The 18,297-nt window shown below is 39.4% G+C and overlaps 2 protein-coding genes across 2 annotated transcripts in view; one reads left to right on the forward strand and one right to left on the reverse strand.

Moving 5' to 3' along the window:
- CSPP1 (centrosome and spindle pole associated protein 1) overlaps positions 1 to 307 on the reverse strand; it is a 63,924-nt gene extending 63,617 nt beyond the window's left edge. The window contains exon 1 of the mRNA XM_080380383.1: positions 184 to 307. The gene's annotated coding sequence lies outside the window, so the exon portion shown is untranslated. The remainder of the gene's footprint in view (positions 1 to 183) is intronic.
- Positions 308 to 782: 475 nt separating this feature from the next.
- On the forward strand, positions 783 to 14,440 carry COPS5 (COP9 signalosome subunit 5). Its single transcript, XM_080380395.1, has 8 exons — positions 783 to 947; positions 1,065 to 1,299; positions 3,999 to 4,127; positions 5,313 to 5,378; positions 6,847 to 6,932; positions 9,761 to 9,872; positions 10,612 to 10,760; positions 14,039 to 14,440. Exons 1-8 carry the CDS (start codon positions 784 to 786, stop codon positions 14,121 to 14,123), a joined length of 1,026 nt encoding a protein of 341 aa, XP_080236521.1. The 5' UTR covers position 783; the 3' UTR covers positions 14,124 to 14,440.
- Positions 14,441 to 18,297: the final 3,857 nt, after the last annotated feature.

An 18,297-nucleotide genomic window follows, 5' to 3' on the forward strand; every position in this document is an offset into this window, starting at 1 on the left:
CGTCCCCGCCCTGCGCTGCCTCCCGGGCCCATCCCGTTTCCCCGCAAGCCGTCGCTCGTCTCGGCTGTCCCCACTCCGGGCTGTGAACCAGGCGGCCGCACGGCCTCCACGCGGCGAGGCGGGCAGACCGGGCTGCCGGGGGAGGACATGGGCTGCGGGCACCGTCCCGACCGCACCGCTCACCGGCACCGGCGACCGCAGCTCTCTCCGCGTCCCGCGCGCGTTCCCGCCTCCCCGGAAACCGGCGGCCGGCGCCCAGCAGCGCCCCCTGCTGCTCCGGAGGGCGGAGCGCCGCACACCTTTTACCCCGGAGCCGCCAGCAGCTCGCCTCCGTCCCGGGGCAGGGCAGGGCCGGGGTTGCGCTGCCGCAGCTTTAACCGGCGAAGGGGAGCGGGCAGGCGGCCTCCCCTCAACGGAGGCCTTCGTGGGCCAGCCCCTGTGAAACACCGCTTGGCCGACTGAGCGGCGGTGCGGAGGGACAACGCGCTGTAGCCCTCGGGCGCTTCTGTCGGGCCGCAACGCGACATGCTGTGACCGGGGTGCGCTGCGCAGCCCCAGGGCGACCCGCTGGCCCTGGCAGCGGCCGCCAGCGCACGCCGCCCGGCCGCGCTCCCTCTCGCAGCGGCCGCGGTGCAGAGCCGAGCGCTCCCGCTGGGGGCGCGGCGCCGCCCGCCCCGGGCCTGCGCGGACCGTACCACCTCCCCGCAACCCCCCGCTCGCTTGGTTCCGCCGGCGCGGCGGTGAGGGGAGCCAGGGCCGGGGCCGGGCCCGGTGCGGGGGGCGATGGCGGCGGCGGCGGCGGGGAGCGGCGCTTCCGGGAGCGGGATGGCGCAGAAGACGTGGGAGTTGGCCAACAACATGCAGGAGGCGCAGAGCATCGACGAGATCTACAAGTACGACCGCAAGCAGCAGCAGGAGATCCTGGCGGCCAAGCCCTGGACCAAAGAGTGAGCGAGAGCGGGGCCGGGCCGGGCGGCGGGGCGGGCGGGCTGGCGGCGGGGGCCTGAGGCGCGGCCCGGGCGATGGGGCCGGCCCTGACGGCTTCCGCGGCCTCTGCCTTGCAGCCACCATTACTTCAAGTACTGCAAGATCTCGGCGCTGGCGCTCCTGAAGATGGTGATGCACGCCAGGTCGGGGGGCAACCTGGAGGTGATGGGGCTGATGCTAGGCAAGGTGGACGGGGAGACCATGATCATCATGGACAGCTTCGCCCTGCCGGTGGAGGGCACCGAGACTCGCGTCAACGCTCAGGCGGCCGCCTACGAGTACATGGCTGCGTACATTGAAAACGCCAAGCAGGTGAGGAGAGGCGGCTGCGGGTGTTTCTCCCCCTCCGCGCTGTGGCGGCGTGTCCGGTGGACTGATGGCGCCGGAACAGGCTGTGAGGTTTGCAGGCTTCCCCACCCCCAGTGAGAAAGCGGCTGCCCAGTTGCCCTGTTTCTTTTCAGAAATGGCTCAGAGAGGGCTGTGTCAGCAGCCGGGAACACGGGGCCCTCTCAGCGTTTTCACGTGTATATTTCCGTGTCTTACAGCAGGTCATCACGTACTGGGTTCTCCTTTCCAAACGTCTTGCATTGCTTCAGGAAGCATTTTCTTGGCTGCGTCTGGTGGCTTGTGGAGGGAAGGAGAAAGCGTGTTTCTAAAAGAGCTGATACAATATGTGTTTCTAAGAACCGTATGCAAAATTAAATATCAAATATGTACGTGTCAGAGATACGATTTGTAGATCAGGAATGTGATATTTATTCTTACATTCTTGCTTTCTGAAGTCTTACTGCATAGCCATAGTGCTGTTTTCCATAAAAATAAAGAAGATGTATTTGTGAAGAAAATGCCAATGAAGGAATAAGTAAATTTCAGTGCAACTTAATTATTCATGTTTATAACTCGGAAATTTATATGAGGTTACTCAAATGTCTGTTGCCTACCTTTGTCCCCCTGTATCCAGAGGTCCATGTCATGTTCAGCTTGACTATGCAGTAAACTAATTCTCACATGCAGAAGGATAACAGAAATATGAATCTAACCTATGGCTGATGTAGAAACCAGCGTAGTGTATTAGAGCACCTACTGATGTGCTTCTTCCAATACAGGGCAATCCTGTACTACAAATAAGCACTGAAATGTTTAGCTGTTCAAGCTCAAGTAGTTTTGAGGCCCAGTTTGCCCTTTGCTTTTTCTTTAATCATCAAAGTATTTTAAACCAGCTAAAATCAGAAGCCCCTTGTTTATTCACTGGAGATAATGGAGCAGTATTTGGGTTATTTTGGAGACTTTTACTTGTATTCACAGCCTTCTATACAGTTTAAGATACTTAAATAGATACGAATTAGTCTGGATCATAACATCAGAAAAGAGTAAACATAATCCAGAAGTAGCTATATCCTGAAACTGGTTTTAACAATTCATCCCTGTTTATGAGGAAATTTAGAAATCATTTATTTAGTTTCTTTTATCTGAAAATTATTAATGTCATGATGCTAATACTGTTTTTGCAGAAGAGTAGGTAACTTGAAAGATGTTTTTACCTAAACATGTATTCATACTATCCGGTTTTTAGGTAAAAATAATGGTTTTGAAAATAGTAAGTACGTAGCATAAAATTAGTATTTTTCTCATATACAGTTAGTATGTTTTATGTTTAAAACAGTCCATGTTTATGTAGGAGTACTTCCTTGATAGGAAAAGTTTTTTCTAGTTGTTTATATTGTACAGTTTGTCTATAGTTGGTTTCACAATTTTGAAATTGAACTTGTGTGCAAATACAATTACACAGCTTTACTGGTGCTCTGGCAGAGTTTGCTTGCTGACCGTTCCACACTTGATTTTGGCAAACAGTTGATCCTGGAATAGCTCTATTTAATATTAGATTGCAAGTTGATATATTCCCCTGCATAAGTACTTTACAGACACCAACATTCTAGTTATTTGCTTCTCCATGGGCAGGATCTGGTGTTAATAAAGTTAAAATGTGTTATTCGGCTTTGAAAAATAACACGTTCTTTAGTGTTCTCTTGGTGTCTATATCTGTATTATGGGAGTTGTAAAGAAAATATAAATAGTATTCACCAATTCAAAAATAAAATAATTGTTCCATTCAGTAGGCAGTTTGGGTGTTCTGTCTCATCTCAATATTTTTCTGATTTAACCTCCCTGATGTATTTAGTGTTTGGCAAAACCAAGCAGGTGATGCATCCACACATACAAGTCACAGTTAAGAACTGGCATATAGGGTTGTACCAAAATTATTCAGCTCGGTATGGAGCAGCCAGTAAGCAATTCTTGAGAGAGAATTACAAAATTAGGTGTGATAGGTGTTTATTCTGTTTGGGTTTTTGTTTTGTTTGTTTTTCTTCCAGTACTTGTACAGATAGCCAGGGGTATTATTTGGAAACTCCTGTTTTGAGTTTTTCTGATCCTAAAAATCTCAAAAATTAATCTTCTGGCTTCCAGAGCATGCTCTGGCAATAATTTCTGTTACTTCTGGAGTTTGAAAACATGCCTCTGAAGTTATTTTTTTGAAACCTACCAATAATGTCTCTGTATGCCTCTGAGATGTGTTACTGTACTAAAAAATTAATATCTGTTCTCTACTGACATACGATACATTATCTGAGATTATATAAACTTTATATATACTCCTAAGAAATTTCTCATCCACACTGAGGAGTCCCAGCTTACTTACCATCTTGCCATGTGAAATCTCTTCTGTACTTCAGCTGTTGCTGAAGAAGGAGCTCCTGGCTCCTTGAAGGTCTTTGTTCTGTGGTAGTAGTTGTAACAGAGAATGCTAATATTACAAGTTGTATGGTTTCTGGAAAATAATTCAGCAAAATAAGACATGGTTTTAGTATTCAGTTTAGTAAGTTAGCATCACAGGCTGTGTGTGCTCTTTCTGTCCTTATCATGTTGTGCGATGCAGAAAGGCCCAATAGAGGGCAGCTGATATTTTTAGAATGGAGATTAACACTGGGTGTGTTTTTCTTCACTGCTGTTAGGTTGGTCGTCTAGAAAATGCAATCGGCTGGTATCACAGTCACCCTGGCTATGGCTGCTGGCTCTCTGGAATTGATGTCAGTACTCAGATGCTTAATCAGCAATTTCAAGAACCCTTTGTAGCAGTCGTTGTAAGTACTGGCTGATAGTTGATAAAAACGCATAGCAAACTATGCTGAGGGGAGAATAACTTGTACATTTCTGACTTAACATTCTAGTAGTGTGTATTTTGCATGGTGGAAGTGTTAGATCCAAATTTTGAATTGGTACTGCTCCTTTTGCTTTGCTGGCCATGTACTGATCAAACCAGTGGTATTCCTTACTGAGGCCATTTTCACTGCATTGTTCCAGGTGTGGTATCTCTGTAGGAATCCATACATCGCTCTTACTTAACTTAAAGTTCTGCTTGGTACTTTCGCAAAAAAAAGTATTGAGCAACCCATATTCAATCTCCTGCAACAGAACAAAAATCTGTTTCTTTTGTTGTGTTTGTTGCTTCTGTCGAAATAGAACAAAATGTGTTCACAAAGTTCTGTTACTTTGCATCTAAAATGCCTTTTAAATTAAATTAGTAGCATAGTACAGGTAGAAGACATATCTTAAAAAAAAATCCAAAGAAACTCTTCAGGCCCTTGAAGGTCTTGGAGGCTTCAGATCACATTTGAAATCAAAACTAAACCTTATTTTAAATAATACTTGTATAACCATCACTAGTGAAGCAAATAACGGGAAAAAGACTGAAATTAGTCAGGAGTATAACTCTGATGGAATTACACATGACCCTTAAGAAGTATTTCCACCATGCGAGTTTTCTTATGACATAGTTTCACAGATTCAGAACACTTTCCTTGGGACTGCTTCCCCCCTTCCCCACCCCACCCCCCTTCTTTTTTTAATTGCTTTTAAAATTAAAGAGGGCATGAGTATATATGTTTGCAAGGAGTTTGCTTCATTAGTTTCCTGTATTTAGGAATATGTAGCAGATCCCATAATACTTTTTCTTACCTCTAGGGGTTATAAGATTAAAATGCAGATATTTATTATGGTTTATTGATTGTTCTTAAGTGCAATTTCTTTAAAGTATTTGGGAAATAAAAGAAAATGAGTTTGAAAACATGGTCCACAGAAGGCTATTACTATTCCCATCTTTTCAGAGAGTCTCATACCAACAGACGCCAACTGAAAAAGTACTGTTTATGACAAAACTAATACAATATGCACTAATTATATTTCTGCAATAGAATTACTGTAAGGTTAATTTATGCCTGTAATAATTTATAAAATGCACATAACAAGCATTGTTTGTATTTCTACAGATTGATCCAACAAGAACAATATCTGCAGGAAAAGTAAATCTTGGAGCGTTTAGGACATATCCTAAGGTAAAATAGTTAAAATTATTAGTACGTGATCACTGAACTGTTTTTAAATCAGTAATAGATTGATTCTAACAATTACTGTAGTTTGATCATCTGACTGATCTGCTCTGTTCTACTGTATGTTATTGTTCATTCACAAAGAAAAGACTCTAAAAGAAAAAGATGTGCTGATATATTGGTTATTGCATGTCTTTGGATATTGATTACATTTACAAAGGTTGACTTCTAGTTTGTTTTTCATAGATTTTTGGCAGTATTAAGTCAAGTAGACTGCCTAAATAGTGGAGCTGTTCTTATTATATAGCTCCATGTAACTATTTTTTAGTGGATATAGTGGTAGGTGGTATTCATCAAAATAGTCATGTTAATTCTTTAACATATTTTACACCTAAACCCAGATGTTAATAGCATGTTTAGTATGTTTTGATCTGCTTTCCATTTTAGGAAAGGAAGACTCAAAACTATCTACTTAAATCTTTTTAATAAATACCACAAATCTTCACAAAATAATGTACAAAAAAAAGTTAATTATACAATATGGAAGGGTTAGGCTAAGACCTAGAGAATTACATAAATATTAGAGATCTAGATCTCCAAATGCAGTCTTTTATTTATACTTCTGGCAGAAATACAACAGTGCTATTTCATTTCAATCTAATAAAAGTTCAGGTATATCAAGTATCCAGTTATTATTGACTCATCAAGAAGTTCAGGCTGACATCTAGTAAAACTGTAATTAACAGTAATGTTTGTGAGAGGTTCCTAGCTGCATTCAAGTATTACTTTTCTGAACAAATATACAAGAGATCTTCTTAGAACAGTTTGTGATTCAGGAGAAAATTCAATAGGCAAAACCACTTCATAAATACTTCAAGAATTTTGAGCAGGGAGAAGAATCCTGCACCTGAAAACCAAACTGTATATACAAAACGCTTATTAGAAGCCTACTGTTAGGGAGTCCTCATGGTGGTCTGCAGGCAGTTCTTGCCTAGTTAGTACCTGTGAGTGGCACCATCTTGGCCATATAAGTAACTGAGATGTTAGGTATCCCTAAGGCATATCTAAGGCATGGCTGTTTCTTCCCTCTTCTCATGCCTCCTATCCTCCCTCAAAAAAGGACTGAAATAACTTCTAAGAATAGGTAGAGAAATACTGTCTTAGAAGAAGTTTGCTCTTTCATTGATTTAAGAAATTACCTAATCATAGCTTGCCATCTTACTTGTTTGAAAAATCTCAACTATGACTACTAGTTTACTTCCAACATGCTTTCTGATTGACCTGAAAATGTAATGACTACTGGTAAGGCAAAAGAAGATTCCAAATTTCAGGCTACTGGGGAAATTCCATTTTCCCCAGGAAGAATAAAGTAGAATTGCATAAACTAGAGTTTTTCTGAAGTGCTTTCAGAGGGTTTAAGCATTTTAAAAAGTCCCATAATTACTGTCCTTTTTGCCCTTTGTTTAATTTTTAGGGCTATAAACCTCCAGATGAAGGTCCCTCTGAATACCAGACTATTCCACTTAATAAAATAGAAGACTTTGGTGTGCACTGTAAACAGTAAGTAACGTAACAACTACTAACTCTAGCACAAGTTCTCAATTTTTGTGTTTAGGTTAGTGATTCAGTACAGAAAAGTACATTTCTTTAAGTGTTTCAAGTCTAAAAGTTCTTTGTTGCTTTAGCACTGTTTTTTGAATAAGTGTTATTGTTGTTTATCAGGAGATCTTTTAAGGGAGAACTGCGACAAATATGAAGATTAACTCTGCTAAAAGCTTTAGCAGTTCATTCCTGAACACCTTTTAAGTAGCGTTTTTTTCTTAGGGCAGGGAGGAAAGGGTCAGATATAGACTTAGCAGTGGGGCTAGGAAGACTGTAATCTTCCTAGTCAGCTCTTCGGAGTAGTGGCAAGTGCCATGCATCTTGTTATCCTACATCACTGGGCATGTTAAGATTTTTTCTGTCTTTTTGGTAGGATTGGAAAGAGGAACTGCTTCAAAGGTAACATCAGCAACAGGAAGAATCACTGCTTTTTCTGTCCTGCTAATTTACTTTCCATTAATTAAAAAGGTAGTATAGTTTTAACCATTCTTTCTTTAACTGTTCTATCCCAGCCACGTGTTCCTTGCTTCATACCTTCATTTACTTACTTGGCAAGGCATTTGTTTTGCTGGTCTGGTTCCATGATCTGGCCCAACTTGTGGAAGCACATACATTCTTGCTGGGTAAGCTAAGGTGGGGTGGAAAGTAGAGACAGATGTTGGAGACACAGGGTTTGCAAAGGAAAGATGGGACTGCTTCTTTCAATAACAGCCTGGTTTCAATTCTACCTTCAGGTGTCTGACAGGCCCTACAATTTAAGCAGCTGTGTACAGAGAACTTGGAAGATCTGATTGACACCCATGTGTCCTGTAGACTATTGCGTAGTTTTTTCCACAGTTTTGTTGCATGCATACCTGTTCTTCAGTGCACTTTATAGTTCCAGTGCATTTATAGCTGCGTGCAAAGTTTGACCCTGAAGAGATGAAGAAATTAAAACAGTTGGAATTAGTCTTCCTATTCAATTTGAGGAAAAATCCATAACAGTAGCTACTACACAGAAATCTTTGCAGAACTGTAATGTTCCCGTCATTTCAGAGGTCTGGCATTAGCCATAAATAAACCCATGCTTTTAAGGAAGATATGTTTCATCCTTTCTGTTTTAGAGGTGTTTGGTTTGGGAGAGCTGCTTGGTGGTTTTTTTGAAGTTGGAGGTGCTTAATAGTTATCATTCTAATCTCCATCTCAGGGAGCTGGCTTCTTGTACAAGCCATTTCTTTCCTTCCAGACCAAGAAAATATTTTCCAGTCTTTCCCAGAAGAAAAAAGCTGTTAGGCAAAGAGAAGAAAAAAACCTGGAAATGTGTCACATTACTGCATTACAGATAATACAAAATATTAGATTGGTGGTGTCCTCTCAGGAGTATGGGTAGTCTGACTAAGAATTAAAAGTTGAGAACTTGAATGATGATCATAGAACTGTGGGATCATTTAGGCTGGAAAAGATCTTTAAGATCATAGAGTCCAGCTGTTAACCTAGATACCAAGTCTATCATTAAACCCTGTTCTAAGCGCCACATCTATTAGTCTTTTAAATGCCTCCAGGGATGGTGACTCAACCACCTCCCTGGGCAGCCTGTTCCAGTACTTGCCAACTATTTTGGTGAAAAATTTTTTCCTCATATCCAATCTAAACCTCCTCTGGCACAACTTGAGGCAGTTTCCTCTTGCCCTATCACTTCCTACCTGGAAGAAGAGACCCAACACCCACCTCACTGCAGCATCCTTTCAGGTAGCTGAAGAGGTCTCCCTTGAGCCTTCTTTTCTCCAAGCTAAGCAATCCCAGTACCCTCAGCTGCACATCATAAGGCTTCTCTAGACCCTTAATGATCCTGTCTGTTTGGAATGCCAGTGACTTCATAGTAGCAGTCTGAATAATCCTAGTCAAACTTCTCTCTTTTAATTGGTGTTCAATGCCCAAATACAGCTGCTTCCATTTTATTTTTTTAAGCAAGTTTATTACACAATTCCTCAAACAACTTGGATTTCACTTTGAATGTGCCACATGTCTATGAATAACTGACCTGCTACCTCATTTTTCTTTATATATGTGAAATAAAGTTATTTGTTCTATCACAGAAATATTAGTGTTGTGTGTTGGTGAACTTCAAAGCATTGTTATCTCAGATGGAATTTCTTACAGAAATGCTAAGGAAAATAATTTTCCAGAGCAATCGAGATAATATGATTATTGATAACCTGCTTGGGAATTTCCTGATCAACATTAAGTTTAATATAGCTCTTTAATGTTGCTGTAATTTACCGACACTAATGACTTTGCATAGCTCAGCTTTCAGTCTGCTTTATCATCTCTTGTGAATTCTTAGCACCACTAAAGCCTGGCTTTTAAAATGGGTGTGGTAGAGTGTAAGATGGTTTGCCTGTTTGTACCATTTACTTCTGTCAGACGTTCCTAATTGATTAGAGGTGATATATGCAGAACTGTAACCATCTGTAAGTGGCAATTGTAGTATTAGAGATCTTAGAATCATTGCATTGCACAAGTTGTTAAGAGAATAATTTAAAAAAACTTGCAATCTCATTAAAGAGAACACAGAAATATGTGTGGGGATTATGTATACCTGTGTTAAAGCTATATATGAAACACTTTTGGAAAATCTTTTAGAGTTAGAATTGGAACTGAGGGTAACTTTTATTGTTCAGTGGTTCAAATTTTTGAAGATATTTGCCATTGATAGCGATTTTTTTGAGATACATGTGCTTTAGGTGTTAAAGGAAAATGACACGTTTAGATGAAAGCTTATTTTGTTTGCGTGTTTGTTTTTAAAGGTATTATGCTTTAGAAGTCTCGTACTTTAAATCATCTTTGGATCGTAAATTGCTTGAGCTTCTATGGAACAAGTACTGGGTGAACACTCTCAGTTCTTCTAGTCTGCTTACTGTAAGTACCGTGGTATGCTGTCATGTGCATATATGAATTCATTAGTGCTGAAAGCCAGACCCTCTACTGTAAAATGCTTAATGGGACACTGATATAGATAGATCCCACATTATGAATCTATTTGTCAGTTTAAAGAAAGGAAGGTTTTCTTAATCATAAATACTGGAATGTTCCTATATCTGCTCTTTAAAAGTAAAAGGTGAGAATAACTTAATTTTACTGCATTCTCTATATGCTTAGATTTTGTCTTAAACACCTTTTTAACCTTGTATCTCTTTACAGCACTGTAATGAATAGTATGCCTTAAAATAGTGCTATTGAATAAGTAAACACTTTTTAAAAAAAAATCAAACCCAAAAAAACCAATTGAACTGTTACAGCAAGCTTGCAACATAAATACTGCAGGTAGACCTTCAATGTACAGCTCAACATCAAAAACTTCCTTCTGCAAAAGCCGATGGTATACCTTTACTTGTCGTCAGAACCAACTGAATTTCACTTACTCTTTTGTAACTTAGATCATGGGTGGAAAGTAATAGAGAGTGCTCATTTCAGGCTTTAGGCATTAAGCATTTGTCAGCTTCTGTTGCCACTTCTGTATCACTTCAATTGCAGATACAGGTTAAAATGTGCAGTGCTACAGTCTTAAAAGCTGTTTTCAGATTTTGTTTATTTTGTGTGTAAATGCTGGAATTTATAGCTTAGAATTCAGTATGTTTATTGCCTTCTTTCTCCTAAGAATGCAGACTACACCACTGGCCAAGTCTTTGATTTGTCTGAAAAATTAGAACAGTCAGAAGCTCAGCTTGGAAGGGGCAGTTTCATGCTGGGTTTAGAGACTCATGATAAGAAATCAGAAGACAAACTTGCAAAAGCAACAAGAGACAGGTAAGATCATAGAATGGTTTGGGTTAGAAGGGACCTTAAAGGTCATCTAGTTTCAACCCCCCTGCCACAGGCAGGGACACCTTCCACTAGACCAGGTTGCTCAAAGCCCCATCCAGCCTGACCTTGAACACTTCCAGGTTTGGGGCATCCACAGCTTCTCTGGGCAACATGTTCCAGTGTCTCACCACCCTCACAATGAAGAATTTCTTCCTAATATCTAATCTAAACCTACTCTCTTTTAGTTTAATGCATCCATGTGTTCATCCCTGTAAAAAGTGATGTTTTGTTTTGAATTTATATCATGCCTTTAATTGTAACCTACCTTGATTATAGGTAGGAATGATCAGATTATAGGTAGGAATAAGAAAATCTAGCCTTTACTACACCTAAAATGGCTTTTCAATCTTTGTTTCTGGAATAAATAGTTTATTAAACAAAAGATCCCTATTAAATTGCGTCAGTAGATGGCAAACCAAAAAAGATGTTTTCTGTCAAATGCAAAATGGTAGTATTGCTAGAAAATAGCACATTTTATGTGGTTAATGAGGTTTAAACTAGCAGTAAATAATATTATTATATAGAATGTGATTTTAAGAGTTAGTGCTAACAGTCCAGTAAGTTTAGTTTACAGTTGTGTAATATTTCCACTCACTTTAAATATTTAAGAAGTCCCTTTTTTCCATATTTCTTAATTAATACATCCTTTTCCCACAAACAAAGAAGGGTGGCTTTTTGGGTTGGGTTGGGGTTGGGGTTTTGGGGTTTTTTTAGAAGTAGATTTACAGACATTCTGGCCTTTATATTTAGCTACCCTGCCTGATAGCAAATACTTGCTATTATCAGTTAATGAACTTACCACCACTGAGTGTACAGCATTATTTCAAAGCCATTGTAGTGTCTTCCCTCAGTGTCCTTATGTGTTTATTGGTAATCAGCCCTTTTCTTTTGTGAACTTTGAAGTACAAAATTTGCTTCTCACTAATATCTTTCACCCAATAATCTTAAGAACAATATGTGTGCTTAGACTATCTAGTGTTACGGTTACCGTTTTTCCAAGTAAAATCTTTAACAAAGAGTAATAGTATCCAACAAGTCATACAGTATCTTGGGCTGTTCAAGAACATTGTATTTGGCAAATTTCAGACTTTGAAAACCAAGAAGTACTGTACTGTACATGCTAGTACAATCTGAGGTCCATCTGTGGAGAAGACAGGACTCACCTGCATGCATCTTAGGAGTGTTCTGAGTGAGATACAATTCCATTTAATAAGGAACAATTCTGTAGAATCCCTTGGAACAGACAGAAAAAAATGGCATAAAATCTAGGATGTTCAGCTCCAGATCTGGTGGCTTCCTGGTCCTCTTCCTCATCATTTTATCCTGATACGTAGAACAGTTTCTTGTATTTTTTCTTCCCCACCCACCCACCTTGCCCCCATTAGCAATGTGTGCCATAGTACAAACTTTACTAAGGAGCTGATTTTTGAGATACCAGATTAGTGGCAAGTTTAATGTTAGCTAAAAAAATCAAGAGACAAAATGGAAGCCTTTTGTGAAGAGACTTGATTTATAAATAAATTATTTTATTTACATCTTGTTCAGTATGACTCAGGTGAACATGGACTTTGCTTTAATAAGGAGAGGAGTCATCCTTTGTTCCACAGTAAGCAGTGAGGGAATACCTGCAAATGTAATATGGTCGTTGCTAAATGGAATCAGCATTGCTGTTGTGCTAGTGTCTTCTGTGCATTTGTTTCCATGTTACGGAAAGTAAACAGCTTGTACAACTTTTCTAACAAACACATTTGACTAGGAGGAGGGTTGACTTTACAGAAGTTAATACCCATTTAGTTTATTTTAGCTGTAGAATACATTTGCAGTGGAAGGCTCTTGCTAACTCCCAACAGCCATGTTAAGTGATAACACCTAGTTCCTGTGGTGAAACAGTTACAATAGCAATGCTTTAAAGCCATGAGGAAGATGGAGTTGCTGACAAGTTTGCTTTGATTTTTGATCCCTTGTTGGTGTGCCATAATACTGATGGCATTTTATTTTCACATGACTCTCACATGTTTACAATTACTCTAAGAAATAACTCCTCCTCTGATCATCCTACCATATTATTTCTTGCAATGATTTTTTGTTTCCTGTTTTTATTTAGTAATCATCGGTCGTTTATAAATTGTAAGACTGAAAGGGATTGTTGTTGTCATCAATTCTGCTTTCCTGTGTAACAGGCTACTGTAGTTCCCAAAATGGATTGTAACACTTCTACAGATCCATGTTTTTCTTCAACTAATAATCTTTCCTAAGAAAAAAGACAGTAGAAGACTTGTGCAGACACCAGGACAATTGATGCAGTGGCACCTAAATTACTTTCAGGAAGTAAAATTGCAAAGTTTGCTAAAGGGCTATCAGGTGTACCTTTTATAGGAAGAACGCTGTAAAACTTTAACATCAAAGGTGCTTACGCTTGGCTGTATGATATCTTCATGTCTGTACATACACATCTCTTAAGAGCTGTTCTCTAAGAGTATGCGTGCATTGGCCAATCTGTGCTCCAAGCTGGCTTCCTTTGTGGAGGATTCCTTTATCTAGTAGTAATGTATGCCTATTCTCCATGCCTTCAGGGCTGATCCATCATTTGCATTTGTATATTTTGTTTTGAGACATTTTTATTTATTAGCTTGACCCTACATCCCCGAGCGAGCCATACTGGATGCAACTTGGATCAATAGGAATCCTTCCAGCTCTTTGGGGGTTTTGTACATGTTTCATATTTGGAGAAATAACTGATCAGCTCTATACACATATCCTTTAATGTTCTCTGTGAAGTTTCTCAGAGGAGCTATGGTTACTGTGCATTGCTGGCCTGGAGTTGGGCAAGGAGATAAAGTAGAGAACAGTGAGAGCCTTCAGGTATTGATAACAGCTGGTAGCTCCGTTCCCCCAAGGATTGTTTTTTAATCATTTTTTTGGTTCAGATGGCTACAGAGCTCACTTGCTATTGTTAATGTAAGGTGTCCTAAACTGACAGACAAAGAAGTCTTCTGGAATTGGTCTTTGTGTGTATAGTGCTTGTCAGTTTGCTTTTTAAGTACCAAAAAGCTATTGGCAACAATGGCTAAATTGCTGTGTGTGACTTTTCCTTTCTGGACAGTTGTTAAGATTCATGGGGTTATGGGCACCCTGAACTTCCAAAACAGCTGAATATCTTCAGACAAAATGACAGTTCAGCCTAGTGTTTGGCCAATGTTGAATTTATGCTTGTTTTTCAGCTGCAAGACCACCATAGAAGCTATACATGGATTGATGTCTCAGGTTATTAAGGATAAACTTTTTAATCAAATTAATATAGCTTGAAGTGCATCACCAGCTGATACGCATCTCCAAAGCAGAAAAAGTCGTGGTTTCTTTTGCTTGGACTTGTTCAATTTGGGAAATGAAGCTGGAGTGGAAAATTACTCATTTAATTTGTAGTACTTTAATATTTCCCACCTGTCTGACCAGTTTTAAAGAACAAAATGTTCTGAAATGTAGTGCAACTTTTTGTTCTTTATCATAAAACACAACCAGTTTGGAGAATTGTTCCAAAAGAAAAATAAATGTGACTTACTGGATTTTGCTCTTAGGTATTTATCTCTATTATCCAACTGCAATAAAACAATTTTGAAAATGCATGAGTGTTTGGGGGCTTGAATTTTTTTGGCAAACATTCATCTCCTCTTACTCTTTCTTACTGTTCCACAGAAAAGTTCTGTCCACTCCAGTAGATTAGATAGGTAACCTATGCAGTGTAAGAAGTTTTGTTTCTCAGGTTTTTTCTTTCTGTTTTATTTCAAGAATTTAAATCCCATTTGCTTATCATTTAACAAGTTATTAAATCTAATGGAGCCTTTCCTGGTTTAGTTTTACTGGTCCATCTAGAAGTGGTTTCTTCTTACAGTGATGAAATGTTCATGCATGGTATAGCAGTATTTTGTTTGTTGCTTCATGCTCGTTTTGGACATTTTGTATTTCTTAGTAGTCATGTAATGATCATTCTGCAGCGAAACTAATAATAATGTTATATACAGGTGGGTTTTTTTCTCCTGCTCACCTTCTATTGCTTGTCATAGTCACTTGTTGCATGCGAAGGAACAAAATGAAAAATTGTCTCTGAAATATGCGTTAGGCTAATTTAGGGCCACAGATACTAAAATGCATTAATCATAATTGCTGGCTTACAACATCATGTTGCTGCAGGGCTGATCTAAGTTTGTTTTGGAGGCTTTCATACTGCATTTCAATAATTCAAGATGTTTGGATTTCTTTTAAGTTTTTATCCTTAATCCTGAGTTTCCTGGGGTTTTTGGAATGTTTACTTTTGGGATAATTTATGCTATATACAGTATGCCATTACACTCTATACCTTAAGTAACTGATAGTCTTTTTAAACCTTAACTCTGCCTTGATGTGGGTTTTGTTTTTGTTTTGGTCTGGAAATTTTAATAGCTATTATTCATTTGGAGCATTTCATCCAAATGGATTCCAATGTATTTGAAGCTAAGATGCAAGTTATACAATGGGAAGTTATCGTTCAGAAGGAAAATGCAAATACCCTGAAGCAGGAATTCATCAAGAGTTCTAAAGCAGCAGCATCCAACAGTATAGGAAAAATATATTTAATCAGAGCTGAGATAACTATCGGATGTGCAGTTTTACAGAACAATTCTATGCTTCTTCCAGCATTGCAGTGGTGGTGGGGAGGCAGGAGAAGAAAGCTGTGGTATTTTAATACTCAAAGCTATTAGTTTTCTTGGAAATGGCATCGACAGACTTCAGTACAAGCAAGCACAGCACATAAGCCCACAGCAATACCTTTTAAGTTCAAGGAAGGCACAGCAAGTTTTCCTGGCCAGCAGTTTTCCCTAAGTTTCTTCTACAAGTGTCTGTGAGAGTTGAAATTTTAGCACACAGCCCCTGCCCCACTCAGTATGTGTTTATGCAAAGAGGTACACTCTCTTGGGAGAGAAGTAACTTATGTTGCCACTTCGTAGAATTCTCTTTGCATAACGTGATCCAAAATTGTGGACGTGTATCTACCAGAAATAAATATAATAGTTCAATCTCATATTAAGTCTATTTAGCCTATTTAAACTGTCCTCATTTGTGATAGCAGTGGGCTTAAATTTCATGTGCATAGGCTCTGACTGAATGGTTTTAGTTACAGTTGGCTTTAAAATACCAAGTTGTTTTACAAGCTGTAGCGATATGAATGCTACAGTTGTCCATTGCGTTAGGTGTGTTGTTGCTTGCTGAGTATATAGTGTTATAACTCAATTTAAAATCATATCAAGTAATTATTTTGACGGCTGAAGTAAGCAAGCATACAAAAATCTAGTGCCTTGGACATTTTAATAAGTAAAAATCCAATTCAGTGGCCACAACTAATGTCTTCATCTAACAGTATTTGCCAACTGATAATAAAATTATGGAATGCTGAACTGTATTTGAACTTCTTCCCTCTTCTGTTCTTCTGTTTTTCTTTTTTTAAGTTGTCCTACATGCTCACCTTTCTCATGTATGCAACATTTCAACAATTTACACATTCTAATCTCAACAAAATCCAGAGACATATATGTATATTTGTAACAATCATATACCAAGGACTAAGCTGTAATTCCTGATAAAAGTAGTAGTTTGCCTTTGTTGTGCACAGGCTTTAAGAAGAGCCTTTCAGATTTATTCTGTGATAACTAGGACAGTCAAAGATGCTTCATTTGCTCTATCAGATCTCCTTCTCTTTGGAAGTTCCCTTCAAATGTTTGGTAAGAACTGGAATGGCAGCTCCTATAAATTAATTTTCTTGCCTGAAAATTGAATGGTTGTGCTTCTGTTGCCATATGGAACCAGAAAAAAAGGCGTATTTTTTCTTGCCTTTTTTAAATTTACTGAATGGCATAAAGCAGTTGGGAGAGTCTGGCTTCTCTTTCTGTTCACCTGTCGTCCTATCTTCAATTCTACCTAAAATGCAAATAGGCAAGAGAAGAGAAGGGGTTATGGGAAGCACCCTGCTGGTTGGCCATCTCTGACAGAGGCTGTAGGAGTGCTGCTGGGGAAGAGCACATGGACCTGGCCACTTTTTCACCTGTTTTGAAGGAATCTAGTAGTTTTGTAGAGTGTTTCTAGTTCTAATAGTATGGCATGTGCCAATTAACAGTATTGTTTGCCTTACTCTCCACCTTTATGATCTATTAGCATGTATCGTATCATCACCTTAGCCTTTTCTCCAAATTGAGAAGTTTCAGCTTTTCCATTCTGCTGTTATAAAGCTGCTGCTTTACCTGCTTGGTCATTTTACTTGCTCTCCATACTATGTCTCATCCTGCTTTGCCCTTGACACAGAGCCCAGAATGGCACTGTACCTCAGATTCAGATACACCGAAGTTTTATAGAGAGGCAAAATAGTTCTCCCTTGTTCTTGGTACCCTTCATGGTCACACCCAGTGTTTTGTTGGCTTATTTGGTGGCTGCTGCACATAGAGTTGATGAATTCAAAACCTTAAAAACTGTTCAAACTGGTAGGTACAACTCTGGAAGGCATTGTGTAGGCATGGTTCAGTTATTCCCGAGATGCATTTGTCTGCGTCAGAGCTCCACTGCCACATTTTTGCACACTCGGCTTTGTGAGATCCTTCAGGAGTTCACCATCAGCATGGTAGTTCACACCTGGAAGAGCCAAGTTACCAGCTAAAAACTTTGAGATACTCAGTTCTCTTAGTCTTGGGGGCTTCATCTGATGGATGTGCCAGTTTCAAAGAGCAGTTTACCTCAATGATACTGTTTTGTGATGTATTGCCATACTTTTGGGACAGTAAAGTCAAGTGCAAAATACTGTGCTGTCTATAACAAAATTCAGGCTTGGGTTGTCTTTGTAATTCAATACAATGTCTAGCAAAAAATTGTATTGTATTCTGAATATCCAGAATAACGCACAGAGAATAGCAACTCAATTATAGGACAAACTTTTAAAAAATAAACACATTGGAGGACAAACATTGAATTGCAGTGACTGTAGGGAAGGATGTTTTGCTCTTTACAGGCTATGCACTGGAGAAAGAGATGGTTTCAGACCTAGTGCATGAATGCTGAGGTGCAGATGTAGAACTTATGCATGCACAATTATTCATTGATCTTGCATATGCCTGCACTGTATCTGACTGCCACATATATATAAACTGAATTATTTCTGAAATATTTTAAAAGTAACATGGCAATATAAACATTTCAAATTTATATGTATATGGTATATCTGAGGTATCTGAACATATAAAGTGGGAGTACTTCTATTTCTCAGATTTTATATGCAGACAAGACACTTAGAGTAGTGAAATTTTGCTTTGAAGTCCCCCATAAACAATTAATTACCCTACTGCATAGATACATTCTTAAGTAATCTATGACATGTAACAACTTCACTGTGGTTGCATTTGCTTTAGCAATGTTTTTGGATAGTGTTTATCAAAACTAAAAGCTAAATTAGGTGATCAGGCTA

This window comes from Falco punctatus (assembly GCF_963210335.1).
Source record: "Falco punctatus genome assembly, chromosome: 3".
Taxonomy (NCBI): Eukaryota; Metazoa; Chordata; class Aves; order Falconiformes; family Falconidae; genus Falco; species Falco punctatus.